Here is a 23,381-nt window from a genome sequence, read left to right on the forward strand (position 1 = left end):
ACACATCATATATTAATACTTGTTTAAACAGCAACTGCTGCAAAGTACACAGCGCTGTGCAGAAAACATTTAACAGCTGCAGCAGGAAAAAAAACATACACAAAAGAGACGTTAATGCAGATTATGTTTATTTTGAACAAAACATTAAGAAAATGAGTACATCTTGGACATACCGGGTTTCTAATGTGTTTGCTAGAATTATTTGGTTTATAGCAAGCATTACGAACAAAGTGACAAATTACATTATACATGGTCTTAGCTCTATGAGAATGGATATGACCCGAATTTGCTATTAAGTAAACACAAGCTATTCTTAATCTTTTCTTTCTTGCTTTATTTTTTTGTCCAGTCAAACAGCAGGCATAAGAACAGACTTTTCTCACTGATGTTTATAACCAGTTTGGTGAAAATTACTACTACTTAAACTCCGATTACTTGTACTTCGATTTTAAAGTGTTTGGGTCTAATCATACAACTACACCAGACGGTAAACATGGCAGTCACTAAATGCTATGGTTGATCTGCAACATTTTAAAACCTATGAAACTAACGATCATTAATAAACTCTTTCTAGGTACTGCCTGAATTTCCATTTTCCAATAGTTACACAACTGCATATAGATATATAGATGTGTATGAATGTATTTAGCTTAGAAATAACAACAAAAAGCTTGTCAGATGAAAGAGAGAAGAAGTTTGAACAAAATGTTAATTCGCCTACTCCCTGGCATTATAAAAGCAGCAACTTGACCCGGGCTGTTAACCATTCTACACCTTTAGGGTCCATGGAATCCTTAGAATAGCTTCCAGCACTTAGGGCTGCTTTATGTGCCTCATCGATCAACTCCATTCCTAAGTGCGATTCCACATTCTGACGCCAGGCGGCTATCTTTGGACGTTCCTCAAACATATTTTGACCAGTACGACTAGCCTTTATGAGACAAACAAAACTGTAAGTAAAACCACAAAAACAAAAAAAGAAAAGAAAATACAGTCCTCAGACATTACGCTGACTAACCCTAAATGCTGTAAGTGACAAATACTTCTCTTACATTACTTAATATATCTGGTAGGGCTTGCCAGTGACCTCAGAAAAGACAAGATATCTGCAAATGCCCCCCCCCAAAAAAAAAAATAGACATAGGAAAATATGATCAACTCTGACAGACAAGAACAGACATCTTTATTCTCTTTGTCTTACAAATAACTTTGCAGGGGCTTGTGATGATCATGCAAAGCCATGTTCAACGCAATTCTATTTGAAATCTCTGCTTAGAATTCAAGAGGAGAAAGTTAATATAAGATCCTGTGGCATATTACTAAAATACATAAAAGGATACAAATATTTCTCATTGCTGAAGGTTGGCTTACACTGGAACACAAATGTAGCAAAAATGGATAAAAGCTGTGTTGTTAGTACAATGACGTGTTCTTGCATAGGTGGAGTCAAAGATTGAAGGACAATGACCAATGGACATTTACGTGTGTTTGGACTTCACCAAATGAAAGGAGAATGGAATGCAAAACTGAAGACACATGGACTGAAAATGAGTACAGATAAGACAGGTTGTTATGGCAAAAATAAAAAAAAATATCTAGGAGCACGGTTAAGGAAAAAGGAAGAAGGTCAAAGCTAGAATCAGTGAGGCTGCAGCCAACTGGCACAGTGTCATTGGTAGTGTGTGACAGAAGAATGTCAAAGAAGCTGAAAAGTAAGTTTATAGTGGTGCAACCAGTACTACTGTATGGTATGAAAAGCTGGTCAGTAAAGCCAGAGCAGTTGAAGCTAGAGGAAATGGGTGGTAGGATGAACCCTGTAGATCAGATGAAGAAATGAGGACATCAGAGCAGAAGCCTGGAAAGCTTCAATTGTATAAAAGATCAAAGAGAACATATTATGGCGGTTCAGGCACATGTGCAGAAAACACATTCTGGTGAAGATTTGGCATAGACAGGAAGAAGGTAAGGAAACAAGGGTGTCCAGCAGAAGGGTGGATGGACTGTGTGAGAGAAGACCTGGGACAGTCAGGCATGTGTGTCAAAGAAGGCAGGAGAGTGGTACTGAATAGAGGAAGATGGGAACAGCTGACAAGACACCCCAACCCTCTGTAGAACATAAAGGGGGTTGATAACGAAGTGTAACATGCTGTGCTACAGAAACATTTAACAAGTGTAAGAATGTAAAAGCAGCATGAGAAAAGCAATAAAAGGTAGGAGAAACTGCAACACTGGAGAGAAAAACAGACACAAGTCAGGCACGCAGTACAAAACATTTTCAGATATATGTGACAGCGAACAAATAAGAACTGCAATCTAAAAGCAGTTGTAAAAAAGAGAAAACATAAGAATTTTGTGATACAGAACTCACTAAGTGTTTACTGCGGATATCTATGTCATGTGCATGATGTAAATTGCTATAATTCTCAAGTGTTAAAATCATATTTACATGCACTTACAATTGAGTCACTTTATATCATCTCCTTCACAATGTCTGAAGTTAATACCTTTATTCCCAAAAATGCATCTTCATCTTAAGCAATTCACCATTACTTCACTCCTTAATTTAATTAAAGTCATCAGTGTACACATTAGCCACACATTTGTACATTTTCAAATGAAACCTTAGTAACAGTAGAGCAAAGTCCATTACTCCAATGAGATGCATAACTAACCCATTAATGCAATAATGTTTTCTTCTATTATGATGAGTTTTATCTATCCTACAGAATGTTTGCAATCTCAAGAATGACCAGTATAAGTCACCCTAAATAACAGTTTATCTCCGTGTACGTTCTTCATATGCCCACTAGCAACACATTTCTGTACAAAAATGTACCCACTACAGTAGTTTCCTGCTTACTTCAGTCCGACAGCACTTCATCCCCATGGTACAGTGCTCTAATGTTCAACTCATACTGTTAGTGCACCCTGGAATAAGATCCAGTTCTTCAATAGCCTGAGTAATTCAGATTGAGTTATCACAGGGGAATGCACACATTAATTATTGTAACTCTTTGCCCACAAGGTTACTTCTGATTGAAGGGTTGTAAACCTCCCCATCTGCCTTCTTCTCTAGAAGCTTGAATGGCACTCCTTTCCAAATCAAATAATTACCCCCTCTCTCCCCTTGTGGGGTAACATAAAAATTCCCATAACATATACCAGAGTTTCACTAACTCTTCGTGGTCTCCATTATTTCAATGTGTTTCCTTTAACTACAAACTGTGGTTTATAATTACTGACTTCAGAAAATCTTCTACTATGTTTGAGATGATTCAGTGTGCCATTGACATTTCAACATTGCAGCCTAAATATTTTCAAATTACAGCCAGTTTAAAAACTGGTTTGAGCATCTGCATTGATGGTTGATTTATTCCACAACTCGTGTACCCCACATATTTATTATGCACCCACAGATTTTCTTAATAATATTCACTGCATTATTAAAAAAAAACTGATAACAGTGTAAAACAAGAAACACAAATAAAAAACACCACTTGCTGACAACATAAAATTTATTTCAGAGCTTTTGTTCACCAGTTATTCATGAAGTTCATCAAAATGAATTAACAAGAGAAAAGCAAAGATATATATATATATATATATATATATATATATATATATATATATATATATAGTTAAACAAGTCATGTGAGAAATCATATGACAAAAGACATCCTCATGTCTGAATGTTAAAATACATATTACACATAAGATAATTATCTGAAGTCTTATAATATAAAACATCTTAATATCTAAATACAAAAAGTACAGTTTTGTACCTACCATAAATGTAGATGTTCGAGGATCCACATTGCTGCAGTCCTAACTATTGGGTAGTCCGCTGTCCAGTCGGCCCGAATACCAAAGTATATGGCTGACGCCGGCCAGGGCGCATTAGACTGACGTCAGTACGTCAGGGTACTAATGCGCAGGACCGACGCCATATCCTCAGTCTTTTCTTGCCCCAGATGTCAGAAGACCCTAAAAAGACAAGGCCCAATATACCTGCACCAAAAATATGCACAATATATACAAAATTATCAGCATATAACCTCACCTACACAACCACCCCTAAACACAGAGGGAAGGAGGGAGGTAAATTGACTGCAGCAATGTGGATCCTCGAACATCTACATTTATGGTAGGTACAAAACTGTACTATGTTCTTCATTCCACATTGCTGCAGTCCTAACTATTGGGTAGAATCCCAAAGCAGAGGTAAGGGAGGCTGGCAAATCATAAAGAAGCAGGAGCTGACAACATGCCTTGCAAAATAGCTGTGGCAAAACCAGCCCTAGACTTAGAGTAGAGAGGAAGGTGATAATGCTTAGAGAAAGTATGCACTGAACTCCAAGTAGCTGCCTCCAAAATATCCTTAGTTGCCACCCCCTTAGAAATGCTGTTGAAGTGGCAGTAGCCCTAGTGGAATGAGGCCTAATCCCAGCTGGAATCTCCTTGCCATGATGGGAATAACAAAATGCAATGCAAAACCCAATCCACCTAGAAATAGTTTGTTTTGACACAGGCTTGCCCTGAGAACTCAAAGCAAAAGAAACAAACAACTGCTGAGACTGCCTAAAATCCTTAGTCCTGCTTAAATAATAACGCAATTGCCTGTGTACATCTAAAGTGTGCAAAATCTTTTCCCCTTTATTTTGGGGGTCTGCATAAAAAGTAGGCAAATGAATAGTTTGGTTTAAAGCCACACTAGAAACCACCTTAGGCATAAAGGAAGGATTAGCACGTAATGATACCCTATCCTTATGGGAAATCAAAAGGTTCTACTGCCATAAGGGCCTGCAACTCAGACACCCTTCTTGCAGAAGTAATAGCCAACAGAAAAGCAGTCTTCCATGACAAGTATTTCAATTCAGCAGTAGCATGAGGCTCAAAAGGTTGTAGAGTAAGTTTTTCCAACACAAAATTGAGATCCCAAGCAGGAGTAGGAGCTCTACGTGGGGTCTTATATTCTTTGCCCTCTAAGAAACTGCTTGAACAAAGGATGCGAAAACAATGGTGGGTCACAATCATAGTGAGCTGAAATTGCTGCAGCATGAATCTTAATGGAAGAGAAGGACAAACCTTTGTCCAATAACTCAGTAAGATATTGAAGAGCCACACTCAAATTAGGCTCAGAAATTTCCAAATTCTTTGCTGTACTCCAAAATAAAAATCTCTTCCATTTTTCATGTACACTTTCCTGGTACTAGGTCTTCTAGCTTCCATAATCACATTTAAAACTTGTTGAGGAAGTTGAGACCTGCTGTGTTTCAACACAGAATATGCCAGGCTGTTAGATGAAGAGAGTGAAGCTTGACATTGAGCAGATGACCGTCCTTCTGAGATAACAGATGTGGAATCAAAGGTAAAGGCCATGGAGGCTTCCTTACCAGACTCCTTAGTAGTGGGTACCAGTGTTGCCGAGGCCAATCTGGAGCTATTAAAATCATCCTTGGCTTGTCTTGTCTGACCTTTAAGAGCACCTTTGGAAGAAGAGGCAGAGGTGGAAAGGCATACACATGAAGATTTTTCCAACTGAAAGACAGAGCATCCACTTTCCAAGCTGTGTGATGAAACCCTTTGTGCAAAACTTTGGCAGCTGGTGGTTTAGTGGAGAAGCGAACAGATCTATGTCTGGAGCTCCCCATGACACTGTCAATTTCTGAAATACATGAAGATCCAGTTTCCACCGTGGGGATCCATGATTTGTCTGCTTAACACATCTGCTAAGGAGTTCTGTGCTCCCGGCAGAAACCTTGCCTGAAGAGTTAGTTGCAAGCTGAGCGCAGTCTCCCATAAAATCATTGCTTGCCTGCATAGAGGATAAGAATGTGTTCCCGCTTGTTTGTTGATGTACCACATGACAGTTGTGTTGTCTGTTAGAATCAACACCTGCCCTGGAAGAAGTAACTCCTTGAAAGCCATTAATGCAAACTGGACTGCTAACATCTCCTTCATGTTGATATGTAGATGCTGTAGTCTGGCAGGCCACTTGTCTTGTATCCACTTTCCATTTAGATGAGCTCCCCAAGCAATGTCCGAGGCATCTGTCGTTAAAACCTGACTCGCCTCTGGCGGGTCACAGAGAGTCCCTTGTTTAGGTGACATTCCTGAGCCCACCACAAAAATTCTTTTGAAGGCAAGGTATTATTTGAATGACAGTGTCCAAATCCTGGCAGTGCTGTGTCCATACATTTTTGAGATACCATTGCAGCTTCCTCATATGCAGTTTGGCATTGGGAAGCACCAGAATACAAGATGCCATGAACCCTAATGCTTGAAGGACTGTCCTTGCAGTCAGCACGGACTGATGAGATAGTTGATGGAAGTAAAGGGATAGACTCTTTTGTTTGTCCGGGGTTAAAAGGCCATCTGCTGCTGTATGCAGTCTCACACCCAGAAAGCACATGTCTTGAGAGGGTACTAGACTGCACTTCATTTCGCTCACAGAATACCCTAGGCATCTTAGCACTGCTATAACATATTCCAGCTGCTGTAGAAGGTCTTCCTTTTCTTGCGCCAGAATCAGGCAGTCGTCCAAGTAAGGATAGCTTTGAATTCCTTTTAGCCTGAAGTAAGCTATCACTGGAGCCAGAACCTTTGTGAATACTCTGGGCGCAGTAGATAAGCCAAAGGGCAATGCAGAGAACTGATAATGAGAATTTCCAGCTCGAAACGCCACATACTTCCTGCAACTTAGTCTTATAGGCACATGAAGGTAAGCTTCCTTGAGATCTAAAGTTACCATCCAGTGATCTTTGCCCAGCAAAGGTAAAAGCTGTTGTAACGTCAACATCTTGAACTTGGGAATGTCCAGATAAGTGTTGAGGATAGATAAATCCAAAATTGGTCTCCACGTGTTCCCCTTCTTTGGTACTAGGAACAGGCGAGAATAAAATCCTAGGCCCCTTTCTGATACAGGGACTGGCTGAATGGCCCCTATTTGGAGTAACAGAGAAATTTGCTTGTGAGCCTCTTTCCTTTGTGGAGGAGGAACGTCTGGCATGCCTTTGAAAGGGGGCAATGTATGGAAATAAAACCTGTAACCGTGGTGAATGATATCCAACACCCATCTGTCTTGAGTAATTAAATCCCAATTGTCTTTGAAAAGAGACAGTCTTCCTCCCAAAGGAGCTGCCAGACGAGAATCTACTGGCAGCTGAAAAAGGCAGGTCATTGGGTCTGTTTATTTAAAGGACTGGCCCCTGCCCTCACCAGAAGTCTGAGCAGGTGAACTCCCTGTTCTAGGCTTAAAAGAACCTTGAGCTCTGCCCCTACCACGTCTAGACCTACCCCTAGACTGGGAATCATAAGCAGGATATGTCCATCCCTTAGTAGGCCAATTTCTACTAAACTTCGGTGGCTGCACCTGCAAAAAATCTTTAACAGTTTGCATAGACTTAGCTTTGTTCTCCATTTTCCTTAAAACTGCTTCCACAGGCGAACCAAACAACACATCAGACTGTAAAGGAGCATCCAAAATCCTTGTCTTAACATGCTCAGCTAAATTCTGATCCCTCAACCAGGCATGCCTGCGAAGAACAGAACTAGTGGCAGCCACCCTCGAGGAGGCCTGTACAGCATCAAAACCACATTGCAAAGAATGCTTACCCACTTGTTCAGACACATGAACTAAATCCAGCAACTCTTTACACTCAATACCTTCCGCCAAAGCATCCACCTTAGATTTCAATTGTGAAAGGAGATAATTTTGATATTTTAGCATGTGAAACTGACAATTCAACGCCCTCATGGCTAAAGTGGAAGAAGTATACACTTTCTTTCCCCATCTATCCAAAGCCCTTGCCTCTTTATCAGTGGGAACAGGGTTTTTAACAACAGAGGCCTTAACACCTTTAGGTCCCTGAGAAACAGTTTCCGGGTCTGCCCTAGGACTCTTAAAAAGATACTTATGAGCTTCAGGCACCCTATAGTACCTATCAGGTTTAACAGGAGCAGGAGGCAAAGAATCAGGGTTCAGGGAAGCCTCTGCAAAAACATCTTCCACCACATTCAACACAGGAGGTATAGCTAAGGGCCTATGCTGGGGTAAACACAAGAATTCCTAAGCCTTTTCCTGGAATCAGAGTAATCTTGGCCTTCCCATTTAAAGTGCTCCCTCATGGAATGCAGAGTCTCTGAAAATGAGAAATCCCCAGGAGGAGAAGCTGTAGGAGTGGAATCATCCACATCAGAATCAGAATAAGGAGGATACTCCTGCAAGTCTTCAGAAGACTCAGAAGCCTCTGAACACTGTTCAAAACTCTCAAACTCAGGTTGCACCCTAGGCCTCTTATCAGGGTGGGGCATAGAACCTCTAATCATAGTAATCAAATCTTCTGCCATTTTAAGCATATGTTTCTTAGGCACAGAACCTGAAGTGCTAGGAGAAGCCCCCACTGAAGCTAAACTTGGCCTACCTCTCAAAGAAGTCTTGGAAACAGAAGGAGAGGCTCTAACTACCTTGGGAAGAGAGGGAAGAACAGTTACCTGAGAAGCCCGCTCAGCCTGGCCTACCTCCTGAGAAGGCACATCCTGTAACAGTAAAGTCTCTGCCTGAGACTCCAAAGAAACTCCTGGCAAAACCTCTGGCTCCACTGAGCCTTCTAAAGAACCGACGTCCGGACTGCGGTTCATCAACCCTAGGCTTCGCTGTTTTGTCCTTGCGCCGCTTTGGACGAAGCGGCCGGAGCATCCGACGGCATTTTATAATTACAACGCTTCCCAAAAACTAACCTGGCACAGTCTAACCTTCTCTTAATAGTGCGTTTGTTAAATCTAGCACAAGAGCGGCATCCAACAACGCCGTGCTCAGGCCCTAAACAAGGTATACACAAGGTATGGTAATCCCTATGAGGTATCTGTTTCACAAGAAGAAGTTTGAACAAAATGTTAATTCGCCCACTCCTGGCATTATAAAAGCAGCAACTGGACTTAACCATTCTACACCTTTAGGGTCCATGGTATCCTTAGAATAGCTTCCAGCACTTAGGGCTGCTTTATGTGCCTCATCGATCAACTCCATTCCTAAGTGCGATTCCACATTCTGACTGTGGCGGCTATCTTCTCAAACATATTTTGACCACTAGCCTTTATGAGACAAACAAAACTGTAAGTAAACAGTCCTCAGACATTATGCTGACTAACCCTAAATGCTGTAAGTGACAAATACTTCTCTTACATTACTTAATATATCTGGTAGGGCTTGCCAGTGACCTCAGAAAAGACAAGATATCTGCAAATGAAAAAAAAATAGACATAGGAAAATATGATCAACTCTAACAGACAAGAACAGACATCTTTATTCTCTTTGTCTTACAAATAACTTTGCAGGGGCTTGTGATGATCATGCAAAGCCATGTTCAATGCAGTTCTATTTGAAATCTCTGCTTAGAATTCAAGAGAAGAGAGTTAATATAAGATCCTGTGGCATATTACTAAAAATACATAAAAGGATACAAATATTTCTCATTGCTGAAGGTTGGCTTACACTGGAACACAAATGTAGCAAAAATGGATAAAAGCTGTGTTGTTAGTACAATGACGTGTTCTTGCATAGGTTTGAGTACAGTGATATCAGGAAAAGGAGTCAAAGACTGAAGGAGAATGACCAATGGACATTTACGTGTGTTCGGACACTGGTCTGAATTATTGTCATACAAGTGCAATAGGCTCTGTGCAAGAACTTCACCAAATGAAAGGAGAATGGAATGCAAAACTGAAGACACATGGACTGAAAATGAGTACAGATAAGACAGGTTATGTCAAAAATAAAAAAAAAATCTAGGAGCATGGTTAAGGAAAAGGGAAGAAGGTCAAAGCTAGAATCAGTGAGGCTGCAGCCAACTGGCACAGTGTCATTGGTAGTGTGTGACAGAAGAATGTCAAAGAAGCTGAAAAGTAAGATTACTAAATATTGGTGCAACCAGTACTACTGTATGCTACGAAAAGCTAGTCAGTAAAGCCACAGCAGTTGAAGCTAGAGGAAATGGGTGGTAGGATGAACCCTGTAGATCAGATGAAGAAATGAGGACATCAGAGCAGAAGCCTGGAAAGCTTCAATTGTGTAAAAGATCAAAGAGAACATATTATGGCAGTTCAGGCACATGTGCAGAAAACACATTCTGGTGAAGATTTGGCATAGACAGGAAGAAGGTAAGGAAACAAGGGTGTCCAGCAGAAGGGTGGATGGACTGTGTGAGAGAAGACCTGGTACAGTCAGGCATGTGTGTCAAAGAAGGCAGGAGAGGGGGTGAATAGAGGAAGATGGGAACAGCTGACAAGACACCCCAACCCTCTGTAGAACATAAAGGGGGTTGATAACGAAGTGTAACATGCTGTGCTACAGAAACATTTAACAAGTGTAAGAATGTAAAAGCAGCATGAGAAAGACAATAAAAGGGTAGGAGAAACTGCAACACTGGAGAGAAAAACAGACACAAGTCAGGCACACAGTACAAAACATTTTCAGATATATGTGACAGCGAACAAATAAGAACTGCAATCTAAAAGCAGTTGTAAAAATGAGAAAACATAAGAATTTTGTGATACAGAACTCACTGTTTACTGCGGATATCTATGTCATGTGCATAATGTAAATTGCTATAATTCTCAAGTGTTATCATATTTACATGCACTTACAATTGAGTCACTTTATATCATCTCCTTCACATTGTCTGAAGTTAATACCTTTATTTCCACAAATGCATCTTCATCTTAAGCAATTCACCATTACTTCACTCCTTAATTTAATTAAAGTCATCAGTGTATACATTAGCCACATATTTGTACATTTTCAAATGAAACCTTAGTAACAGCAGAGCAAAGTCCATTACTCAAATGACATGCATAACTAACCCATTAATGCAATAATGTTTTCTTCTGTTATGATGAGTTTTATCTATCCTACAGAATGTTTGCAATCTGCAAGAATGACCAGTATAAGTCAACCTAAATAACAGTTTATCTCCGTGTACATTCTTCATATGCCCACTAGCAACACATTTCTGTACAAAAATATACCCACTACAGTAGTTTCCTGCTTACTTCAGTCTGACAGCACTTCATTGCCATGGTACAGTGCTCTAATGTTCAACTCATACTGTTAGTGCACCCTGGAATAAGATCCAGTTCTTCAATAGCCTGAGTAATTCAGATCGAGTTATCACAGGGGAATGCACACATTAATTATTGTAACTCTTTGCCCACAAGGTTACTTCTGATTGAATGGTTGTGAACCTCCCTATCTGCCTTCTTCTCTAGAAGCTTGAATGGCACTCCTTTCCAAATCAAATAATTACCCCCTCTCTCCCCTTGTGGGGTAACATGAAAATTCCCATAACATATACCAGAGTTTCACTAACTCTTCGTGGTCTCCATTATTTCAATGTGTTTCCTTTAACTACAAACTGTGGTTTATAATTACTGACTTCAGAAAATCTTCTACTATGTTTGAGATGATTCAGTGTGCCATTGACATTTCAACATTGCAGCCTAAATATTTTCAAATTACAGCCAGTTTAAAAACTGGTTCAAGCATCTGCATTGATGGTTGATTTATTCCACAACTCGTGTACCCCACATATTTATTATGCACCCACAGATTTTCTTAATAATCTTCACTGCATTATTAAAAAAAAACTGATAACAGTGTAAAACAAGAAACACAAATAAAAAAACACCACTTGCTGACAACATAAAATTTATTTCAGAGCTTTTGTTCACCAGTTATTCATGAAGTTCATCAAAATGAATTAAGAGAAAAGCAAAGATATATATATAGTTAAACAAGTCATGTGAGAAATCATATGACAAAAGACATCCTCATGTCTGAAGGTTAAAATACATATTACACATAAGATAATTATCTGAAGTCTTATAATATAAAACATCTTAATATCTAAATACAAAACATGTATTTGAGTCACTAAAATATTTTTAAATATCTCATACAAATAAAAATATAAAGGTTTTTCATTTAACAAACTTTCTTGTACGTCTCTATCTCATTTTCAAAAAACACTTAATATTAGTGATATCACTGATCCCAGGAAATTGTCAGATTGTAAAAAAAAATTGCCAACATGCTTCTTTGGTTTCTAATTTGTTTCTAAAGCCCCCATCACCTTTAATCACAGCATTCATGGTCAATAACAGAAAATAAAAATGTTTTCTTAACATCACTACAGACCCAACTATGTCTACAAAGTGAATTGCTTGTATCTTATTTTTGAAAACTTAAATATGTTCATTAATCCTAGCGGACAGTTTAAGAGAGGTCATCCCAACATAAAAACAATGACAGTCTAAACATTTAGCCAGATATACAATACCAGAGTTGCAAGTATAATGTGCACAACTATAATTTTATTGTTGACATGATCCAGAACAACAAAAGGTCCTTCATGAATAAACCTATAAACACAACATCATTCACATGCATATGCTCCATTTTTTAGTAAAAAATATGAACCTTATTAATATCATTATGTAATAAAATTGTTTGCATTTTTGCCTTTCTTATAAGTAAAAGATGGTAAATTCCCCACAAATGAGGTTAACTCAAGAGTTACCCCCAGTTATATTCTAATTATTCAGTATGATGTTTTTAATACTGGAGTATTCTACAGACATGAATGGTAGAGCATTAAGACAATTCCCCAGACCTTTATTATCCAGTTCTAGTCCCTTAGTTAAAATATTAAAACTTTTTTCAACTATATCAAATAAAATAAATTTAATGCTGTCAGCAAATTGTACTTTTTAGTTTGCATTATGAAAGTAACATTAATCTGCTTTTCAATAGCAGAATAGAGGTTAAAGTTCCTTTATTTTATACTAGTGATCATAAAGATGTCACTCGGTTATTTAGTCAGTTTTGGGCCATTTTACAAGTGGATGATGATATACGTAGGATTGTGGGTGATAGACCCACGTTTTGGTTTAGGAATTGTAAAATTTTGAAAAGACTCTTGTGCTATGATAAAAACCACAGCAATGCACCTGTAAGTTCTGGCTCTACTTCACCCTGTGGTAATTGTAGTTTTTGTGCCTATGTTAATACTGCTGAATCCTTTTTTCATCCTGATTTATGCAAAGAATTTATCCTTCATGCTTCTACAGATTGTATGACCCCCCCCATGTGATATATTTGGCTGAATGTACCATCTGCCGCTCCTTCTATGTTCTATGTTGGTAAAACTAACAGGGTCCTACGGGACAGGATGAGGGAGCACCTATATCACATTAGGAAGGGTTCATTGCATAATGCCCTTTCCAAATATGTTTTGGAGTCTAGGACGTCCCATACTTTTACCTTTAGAGTTATTGAGAGCATTAATCTTAGTATCAGGGAAGGTGATTTGTACACACACACAGAACATAGAGAGGCCTGCTGGATCATCATGCTCCATGCTGATAGGGGCAGGGGGTTGAATGAAAGGGTCTCCATTAAACCTGTCTTGAAGAAAAGGAGGCTACATAAGTAAGCAGGCTCATGTTTTTTGTCTGTTCACTATATTTGTTTAGTTAGACACATTTGCATTTTTATTTTTTCACGCTTTATTTTATGTATCTTTTATGTGTTATATTATCTTTGTTTGCTCTGTGCATTTGACATATATATATATATATATATATATATATATATATATATACATATATATGCTGTAGTTTTACAGAGACATTTACAAAGACAGTTTTTAATTGCTTTGTTGTATAATTAATTGCTTGATTGATGTGACAATCATTGGATGCTGTTTAATCTATGCTGGGTTTAAATAGTGGTTGTGTCAGTAGTTGTTTTATGGTCTGATGAAGCTGAATAGTGAAAGCGCTTACCTCTTGTTGACTACAATAAAGGAGTTTTATATGGTTTCGTATCCAGCTGGACTTTTTATGCCTGCATTTTGCCTACAATCTGAACTTTAACCCCAATGGTCTTACTTAGTGATTTCTCATTTGGAAATTAGAACTTGTATATGCCTGGCTCTGTCCGTTGCTAGTGTTTGTTTCCTTGGTTCATTTATCTTTATTCCAGCAACGAAGGACTTACCACCTGGTTTCCACTATTTTATTTTTATTTTTATGCTTTAAAAATAGTCAAATTAGCTATTGGACTCCTTATATTTTGTCTTTTTTTTCCATCAAAAACAAGTCACACTACTGATTAAAACAAAAATACAATTTTTTTTTTTATAACTGGAAACGCCAACTGTATGCTTGAGCAATGCATCCTGTTACCTTTGTCTTTTCAGGCTTTACTTCATCACTGCATAAACACACTTTACTACTGGTGCCTGATAGTCTAGAAATGCTGTTAAGGCAAGTACTTTTAAACTGTCAAAATGTAAATTAACAATAACTGGTTTTGCTGAAATAACGGCAAACCTTGTGTAACAAAGGTTTATGCAATAACCTTTTGGAAATTTTAAATGTTCAGTTTTAGTTCTAAATGCATCCTTGAAACTTAGCACTGTGGTAATTTCTTTTCATTCCCTTTGATGTTTACTCAAACCATACAAAAATGAATGTTGGCGCTTTTGCATGCAAAATTAATAGCCCAACATTTCAAGTCATTACTTAGACAAGGAAATATGACAGAATATATCTAAATTTAAAGTTATGTAATACTAAATATAGGAAGATGTGTTTTGTACTGTAGTAAAATACAAGTACTTGAACTACAAGGTGGGTATTACAGCCTTATGTAAAATGAACAATGCAGGTAATTCTGAATAAAGCAGAACCTGAACACTTATCTATACACACAAAGACACACAGAAGCACACGCAGCACCCTTTCAACACTCAGAGATGAGTGCAAACCACAGTTTTTCATAGAAACATAACACCAAAACCTATCCTTCTGATCATTTAAATTGCCAGATGGTTACCTGTTTCTGCCTTCTCCTCTGAGCCTTGAACCTGCAGCCTCAACCTTTCAACATGTGAATCTGTATATAAGCACATGCATGCTTCAGTCATTCCATCAGCACATACATGTAACTGTTAACGTCATGTACACCATAATGTTAAAATTAATAATACATGTAAGACAGCAAGGGAAACAACTCTCTGAACATTGAACACACTTTTTTGCACCCTGCTAGTCAACTAATTAAAACCTTGGGTACACAATGCTGGTACACGTACTGACTGCAAATGAATGCCACACTCACAATACTTGCTATAGTGAGAAAAGGGTCATTAAACTGAAGTAACACAACAACTCAGTGATTTCCATTTTCCTCACTCCAATTCATTCTTAAAAGGGGTGAGGCAACAGCCCAAAGAAGATTGCATTATACATTATTCATGTTTCTTATCTTATAACTTTTACTTTAGCTTTCCTAGCTATAAAACATAATTTACATATTTGTAGCTTAGAAAACCTAAGCATCTAGAACTCTGCCAGACATGCATTTTAATCCCTTTGCTAGACTTACAATTGTACTACAGTGTGTATGTATACTGTTTCAACCATTTTAAACCAGCAACAGACCCACAATTGTCAGAGAATAGATGTGCTTAAATACAAGTGTCTTACTTTTTCATAAGCACAAACCAGTCACATAGAGCTCCTATAAAGGCTGTCCCTCCTCAACAACTGACTGCATGATAGTGTCAGCAGAAACACCAGTTCACATGGATAAAAACTGAAGTTTAATTCCTCCAGCAAGTAGACACCAGAGTAAGGCAAGCAATAAAAACAATACAAATAGTTCTGATATTAAACCAACAGATTAAGCGCTTCCATCTTCTTACAGAATACTTCATCAGAATAAACAGAACCCTTCTCTACACCCATTTTTATAGTACATTACTCATCTTCCATTGGATAAAACATTAAGTAATTAATTAATTATGCAAATGGTGCCAGTGAACTAGAATTAAAAAAATAGTATTATTAGTAAAGTTGGTTAAACAGTACTCGCTGTATAAGACAGTTTAAAAAAAATAACAGTTTATGTACTTTTATATAAGATAGCTTTTTTTAAAAAAAAAAAAAACAGTTTCTGTACTTTTACATAACACAGTTTAAAAATAAAAAAAACAGTTTTGGAACCAGTGTTTTTTTGGATTACTTTTTCGTAAGACCAAAGTGAGCATTTGCAAAACTCAGGAAACAGAGAATGTTAAGGTTAAAATTTGTTTTGCTTACCTGACATAATGGTTAAGGGTTTTACCGTACATCACAAGGTGCAGGGTTTGATTCTCACATGGGGTAATTGGCTAGGTTTAAAATGTCCCACAAAGGTAGTTAGCCTAATACTAATTGAATAACCTATGGCATGGTATAGCAAAACTGAAATAATGGTTACAATTTAACTTAAGTCTCAACTACACCCAAATATTATTTTTTCCCTAAGTATAAACACTGTTTTTTAACATAGCTTTCCTGAAACTTCAACATTCTGTTTACCAAGCCAACTGAAGTTGACTCTGGCAATTTCAGTAGAATAATAAAACAAATATATTTTACTAGTTTATGACAAAAAACAGACACTTTGCAAACATCTATCAGACCACAAAGAGCAGGACAAGATGTTTTAATCAATTATAGCCAAACATACAGTCCATTAAAGTGTTTGCCATTTTTGTGCAAGACACAAGCATGTATAAAAATGAACACTTCTTTAGTTGGACCAGATCTTAAATCTGTCAACAACACAACAGGTGTCAAGTGATATTTCTGCTTGTGACGTAAAAAAAATAATTCTTATTCAAACATAAGTATTGATTTTCTTGAAATCTTAACATACCAATCCCATTTAAGATGTACAGCATAAAGCTTGACCACTTGCCATCATGTTTGAGTATTTGGTCATTAACATATTAAATGCATTATTTAAAATATAATCACCTTAGAGTTGAAAGAATTTAGAATACAAACAGAATAGAACATACATGATTTTTTTTGACTAAAGGCAGTTCTCTTCCCCCTAGCAGATAATTACAGACTTTGCTCCTAGGAAACAAGAATGCATATCACTTTAACAAATATACCAGACAAACTGGTAGATCTACACGTGCTACCAAAGTATTTAAGGGGCCAGTGTCCTCTTGTGTGTACATTATCCATCAAATGTAAAAAGTCTGTACCTTAGTATAGTTACGCTAGCCAACTGCAGTAACTCCACAGCAGTACCATCAACATTCTGTAACCTATTTGCTCCAATATAGAATAAACTATACCCCCTCAAAAATCTAAGACTGTAAAACAAACTTTCCTCATGGCTCGCCCATAAAAGTCAGATGTAAGCCATTGACTGAATGGGAAAAGGAGCAGGCGAGCTAATACTGACAAATAAAATAAGTATCAATGATTAAGTCAAATATTTCAGAAAGCACCAAGCCTCATATGCAGGCTAATCCAAATGATATTTGACAAGCAATAGAAATCTTGATCCTGCTAAAACATTCTCAGAATCTGGAGCTGAACATAATTTCATTGCCTCACTAATTAAAGAACTAAAACAGAACATGAATAACCCCTCTCTCACCAAGAAATTGCAGTTAAACACCCCAGTAAAATGGCCAGCTTTCTTCTTCACAAATCCTTTGGTAATCCCTGTTTCACTTCGTAACTATACTTAAGTCAGAAGTACAAAAAACTTTGAAAACATGTACTGTGGATATAATTCAGACATCCACTCCCTTAACTCCAATATACTGAAGTTAACCTCCAGCTTATCTTCTCAATGTAATGTTCACCACCAAAATCCTTCCTTTTAGTTTCAAATTTGCTCTAGTCTTACCTCTGTTCAAGGTCTCCACCCCCTCAGCTGTAAATCATTTTTCCCCAAAAGCAAATCTGAGCTCCCTAACCAAAATTCTTGAAGAGATTACCTATGACTAGGTACCTGACTACATTACAAAATATATTTTCATTCATAGCACAGCTTCTGCTCTAGCTATTGCACCTTTACTGCGACATGTCCTTTGACAGAACATATTTATACCAGCAAGGAATAAAGTAGGCCAAGTCATGCTATATATTTAAAACTAAAAGGGGCATTTGAATTTGTGCCCCACATTATACTCCCCACAAATTAGCAGAAATTGTGTTGTCTAGAGCCATCTTGCAAGGGTTCAAGGGCCCTTTCAGATTAGCAGGGCCTGATGAATCCTCTGAAACATTTTTAAATCCCTTCTCCCTAGCAGAACAACTCCTTGGTCCTCCGTGTGGTGTACGGTCCCTCATAAGCCTTGTGCTGTGACACAGGTTGTCCCCCTATCAACAGCCTAGCAACATAAAAGAAATCCCTACTGAACTGAAAAGAAAACCCAACCTGTAACCCTTACGTGGACTACCTAGATGTGCTTCACTCAGCCTCACAGTGTAGGTGATATCCTACAGCTTTACAGGTTTAACTATATATTAGTGAGTGCTATAGGTAAACCTATTTGTAAGGGCTAGCACACTTGCGGACCTACCCCGAGGCCATATATCCCTTTTGTTTCTTCTCTACCTTACCTCCTAACTAGCTTAGTGAATTAGTGTAATTCCCTATGTAAGCCACTAGAGGGGAGCAGAACACAAGGCTTGAAAAGCTGTATCTCTACTTCTAGCTGAACTCCACCAGCTCTATTGAACAGCTATCTCCAGTTATCCCAGTTGGATCATTACTCCTAGATATCACCCCTCCCCCAGAAAGGTATAAAACAGTGTTTAACCTTTTAGTCATAAAAGTAGATAATCTAGACAGCTTAATCTTCTGTCATTTAATACTCCCGCTTCAGGATTCTTTAATAATACATACTCCCCTATACACCTAGACCTAAGGACACCCTTTGTATTTTTTAAGGAAAGTAGTTATAGAAAGTGCCACGTACCTACCCAAAGCCATATAGATCGCAGTCTGAAAGTATAAATGATTACATCTCTGCTTCTCTCAGCTCTGACCTGTTTCGTTCGCCCTGCGGGCTCACTTCGCTCCCCTACCCTCCCCACAATTCCCACCCCCAGGGGCCCTAGACTTATACTTCCTTAACCACACCCTCTCTCCCAACCTTCCAATCCTATGCTTCAACCAATTTATATAATTTAACCACACCCCACCTATCTACCTTTCCCCTTACCCCCTACACCCAGTACATCTTCCTACAATACTTAATATTATTTCATTACCTTTATCACTTCTTCCAAAGGACGTTACAAAACCCATACATTCTTTTGTCTTATTCTACCCAGGTCCTGCTGTAGCAATATAAGATACCCCTAACAATATGTCTTCAACAACAAAACCTATCCGAACCAAATTAATACTCCTAGCTACTCTCATACATGTCCTTGCCTCTGCCTATCTCCTCACCTCCATTGATAAACTGAATTATTACCACTTCAACTACTCTTCCAAACAAACAGCTATTCACAATTATACCCTTACCCATTTTCAAATAAATACCACATCCACACCTGCTACCTGCTAGCCAAGTACCATCGACTCACTCATATCAAATTCAATAACACAACTACAAAGAAGCTGAAATATCTAACCAGCTTCATCAACTACCCAGTTTCTGGCCTAAAAACTCCCACCTTAAAAGACGGTGACATCCCCCCTACCCCAGGCCCAACAAACATCCCCACTCTCACAACTCCTTGTACCACTCCCTCCACCCTAACAACCCAAACCTGTCTCTCTAATTCCTTACTTTTAGGTCATCTCAATATCTGCAGTATAAATAATAAAATTGCCCATCTCCACGCCCTCCTTGATATACATTCCTTTGATATCCTCTGTCTTACAGAAACCTGGTTAAAACCTGGAACTAAAGACAACAAAATAATCCCCCCAGGTTACAATATATTGAGACTCAACCGCATAAAACATAGGGGTGGGGGAGTAGCACTACTGTTTAAATCCACGCTACAGATCTCCTCTATATCTTATAACCCGTCTCAAGATAGTAAGGCTGAAGTTCTTATCTCCTGACTTCAACTTAATCCTACCAAAGCCCTATACATTATCTGCATCTACTTACCTCCTGGTAATAATAGTACTACAATAGAAGACATTCTAAGCTGGGTATCAACTACTTACCCACAAGAAACTATTATACTAGGAGACTTTGATACTGACTGGAAATGTGTAAACACAGATAATCCTTCATCACTTATTAATCTTCATGGCTTTAGTCAAATAATTACCACCACCACTAGACTTAACAAACCTAACAACAAAGAGAGTATCTTAGATTGGATACTTATTAATAAACAGCAACAAATTTACAAGGTAAACTCTACAAGATGACTTAAGTGATCATATGTTAACTTACATTATAAGACAAAAGAATGACATTCCTAACACCCCCACTTATAGGATCTCTCGAACCAACAAACACTTAAACCCTTTATTATTCCAAAATGAACTTAATGCCTGTAACTGGAACCCACTAAAAACTCTCCCTCTTGAGGAGGCTAACTTTTTCAGCTCTAAATTCTTATTGTTAACTATCCTTGATAAGCATGCTCCTAAATGGCCCATCAGAATGAAGTCCAAACCAGCCCCCTGGCTTTCAAAACAAACTAGACAACTGATATTGCTTAGGAATAAATCTTGGGCCAAGTGGAGAGCATCCAGAAATATCTCTGAGCAACAAACATTTAGACAGCTGAGGAATATTACAAAAAAAAGCAATACTCACTGACAATAAAAATACTATTGTAAACTACAGCAATCTCACCATAACAATCCACAAAAGTTCTGGTCTAGTTTAAATAGACTCCTACACCCAGGGCACTCTAGCACACCACCCCTTCTAGTGGCTGACAACAATACCTCCCATCAAACTGCCAATGCCTTCAATACCTTCTTCACAGACACCATAAAATCTCTAGCCTGTCAACTTTCCACAAACAACTGTAATCTCCCAACCTTTTTACCTGATACTCTCCCAACATTCCAAATACAACCCATCGCTACCTCGTACATCCAAAAACTTATCCAAAAACTTAAGCTGTGTACCCCCCTCTGCTGACCAAATACCATCTGAATACCTGCAAAAAGCAGCTAAAGCAGTTGCTTATCCTGTATCCATCCTTATAAACAAAACCATAAATGAAGGAACCATCCCGGATATCTGGAAAATCTCCCACATTATCCCCTTACATAAAGGCGGTAACTTCAATGAGTATTCAGACTATAGGCCTATAGCTCTCTTATCACCCTTTGCAAAAGTTATGGAAAAATGCATTCACCATCAACTAATTAACCATTTAACCCAAGATAGTATACTAGCTGTCAGCATGGCTTCAGGCCATTTCATATTACCACCACAGCCCTCCTATCGTTCACAGACTCCATCAATAAACGTAATAAAAACATCCTCTAGTCAGCACTCTTTATTGATCTGTCAAAAGCCTTTGACATGGTCAACCATCCCCTGCTCCTAAAAACTCTTGAATCCCTTTCTCTAGACACCAAGTCTGTTCTCTGGTTCAAGTCCTACTTTACCAATAGGCAACAAGCAGTCATCTGGGAGAATAAACTATCTTCCCACCTGCCTGTCTCCCTCGGAGTCCCTCAGGGCTCCATTCTAAGTCCACTTCTATTCTCTTTATTCATCAATGACCTTCACTTAGCAATCCCTCAAGCTACCTGCATACAATATGCAGATGATTCCACGCTCATATGTTTTGCCATCTCCACATCTGAACTACAATCCCTAACACAGACAGTATTTAACTCAGTCGAGGCGTGGTTCTTAAAACGTTGCCTCCTTTTGAATGCCAAAAAAACAAGCTCTTACTCTTCACACCTAACAGTAAGCCCCCCCCCTATAAAAGTCTCTATCAAATCAAATAAGGGCACCCTTATAACCCCCGACTCTACCACCAAACTATTAGGAATCTTAACTGACAATAACCTTACATTTGATAATCATATAAATAACACTATAAAAACCATAAATAGAAAATTGGGCTCCCTATATAGAATAAAACCCTTCTTAACACCAACAGCCAGAACTACAATTGCCCCATCCCATCTAATCTCTACTCTTCTTTATGCTTCCCCCATTTATACTAACCTAAAGAAAAATAATCTCACTAAACTAGTCAACTCCTATAACAATACTGCCAGGTTTGCCACTGGGAACCCATTTAGAACTCACCACTGTCTGAACTTACAGCAGCTAGACTGGCTCGAACTAAAAAACATTTTGATACTTTCCCAAGTTACCATTGTTCATAGAATATTCTACCAACCTAACAACACACCGTCTACCAACCTAACAACACACCGATACTCTCTAACCTTATTACCCACCGATACTCTCTAACCTTATTATCCCCTATACAAACCTCAATTCCTTACGCTCTTCTACTAAACGACTGGCTAGCATTAGCAAGTCTAATAACTTGGCAGGTGACTCTGTTTTCTAATACCTCTGGAAAATATTGGAACCTGTTGCCATTAGATCCAACTGTACTTTCCTCCTTCCCGCTCTTTAAACAAAGGCTCAAGCATCATCTTAAAACACACTGGTTATGCCCATGCTGTTACCCTAATTGTCTGCTTTCTCTATTACCTTATTCTCTATACTGCCTCCCCTCACCAATTAATACTGCTTACCCCTTGGGTAGTAGTAACTGTCTTAAATTATTGTTACAAATATGAGATGAATTAAACTGTGAACATATTGTAAATGACCACACATATCTTAATGTAAGAGTTTCTTATTCCTTTTAGGTTTTGTGTTTCACAGTTAGCATTATTCTCTTTAGCTAAGGTGCTCTGATTATTTTTAACTTAATTTTTTCTTTATATTTGTGTATGTAATTCATTTTGTATGTTGGGTTGCTCAAATAGTATGAATTTGTAGCTACTGCTCTCTGATTATTTTTATCTTAATTTTTTCTCTTATATTTGTGCATTAAAATCTTTTGAATGTGGAGCTTTTCTCCCCGGGCCTCTGATGAAAATGGAAATATATCCAGTTGGACCAGCCCGGTTAAATGTAAAATAAATAAAAACAGTTACCATAAATAGACGGGTCTCAAAAGGGTCAGAACTGGGGCCCCTGCTATTGTCCCTTTTCAGCCGATAGCAAGCTCAAGGTTTACCAGTAGTTCGAGACCAGCACCTTATCCCACCATGCACTGCTAGAATTACCTCAGATCTAGTTTGCCGCAGCAAGAGAGATCCCAGTGATTCAGATAGCTCAGACCATTTTAGAAACAGAATTAACAGCAAGTTTTTAAAAAGTTTCCTTTTTGATATATTTATGTTGTGTGTGTTAGTTTAGACAGTTTACATAGCTAAAATTGTTTTAAATTAGGGACTTGTTTGCTTTTTAGTTTGCGTGGGCCTTTAGCCCCTTTTCCTACTATTAATCCCTTTAGTAGTTAGTTTTTTTTCTGTGGGACTCTTA

The 23,381-nt window shown here is 38.2% G+C and overlaps 1 protein-coding gene across 1 annotated transcript in view; it reads right to left on the reverse strand.

Annotated features, from left to right (window-relative positions):
* Positions 1–111: 111 nt before the first annotated feature.
* LOC122799544 (glutathione S-transferase theta-1-like) overlaps positions 112–23,381 on the reverse strand; it is a 189,009-nt gene continuing 165,739 nt past the window's right edge. Inside the window, exon 4 of the mRNA XM_044068674.1 lies at positions 112–931. Coding sequence (XP_043924609.1) covers positions 731–931 — 201 coding nt within the window. The 3' untranslated portion in view covers positions 112–730. The remainder of the gene's footprint in view (positions 932–23,381) is intronic.

Source organism: Protopterus annectens, chromosome 4.part0 (assembly GCF_019279795.1).
Source record: "Protopterus annectens isolate FY-2018-M chromosome 4.part0, PAN1.0, whole genome shotgun sequence".
Classification (NCBI taxonomy): domain Eukaryota; kingdom Metazoa; phylum Chordata; order Ceratodontiformes; family Protopteridae; genus Protopterus; species Protopterus annectens.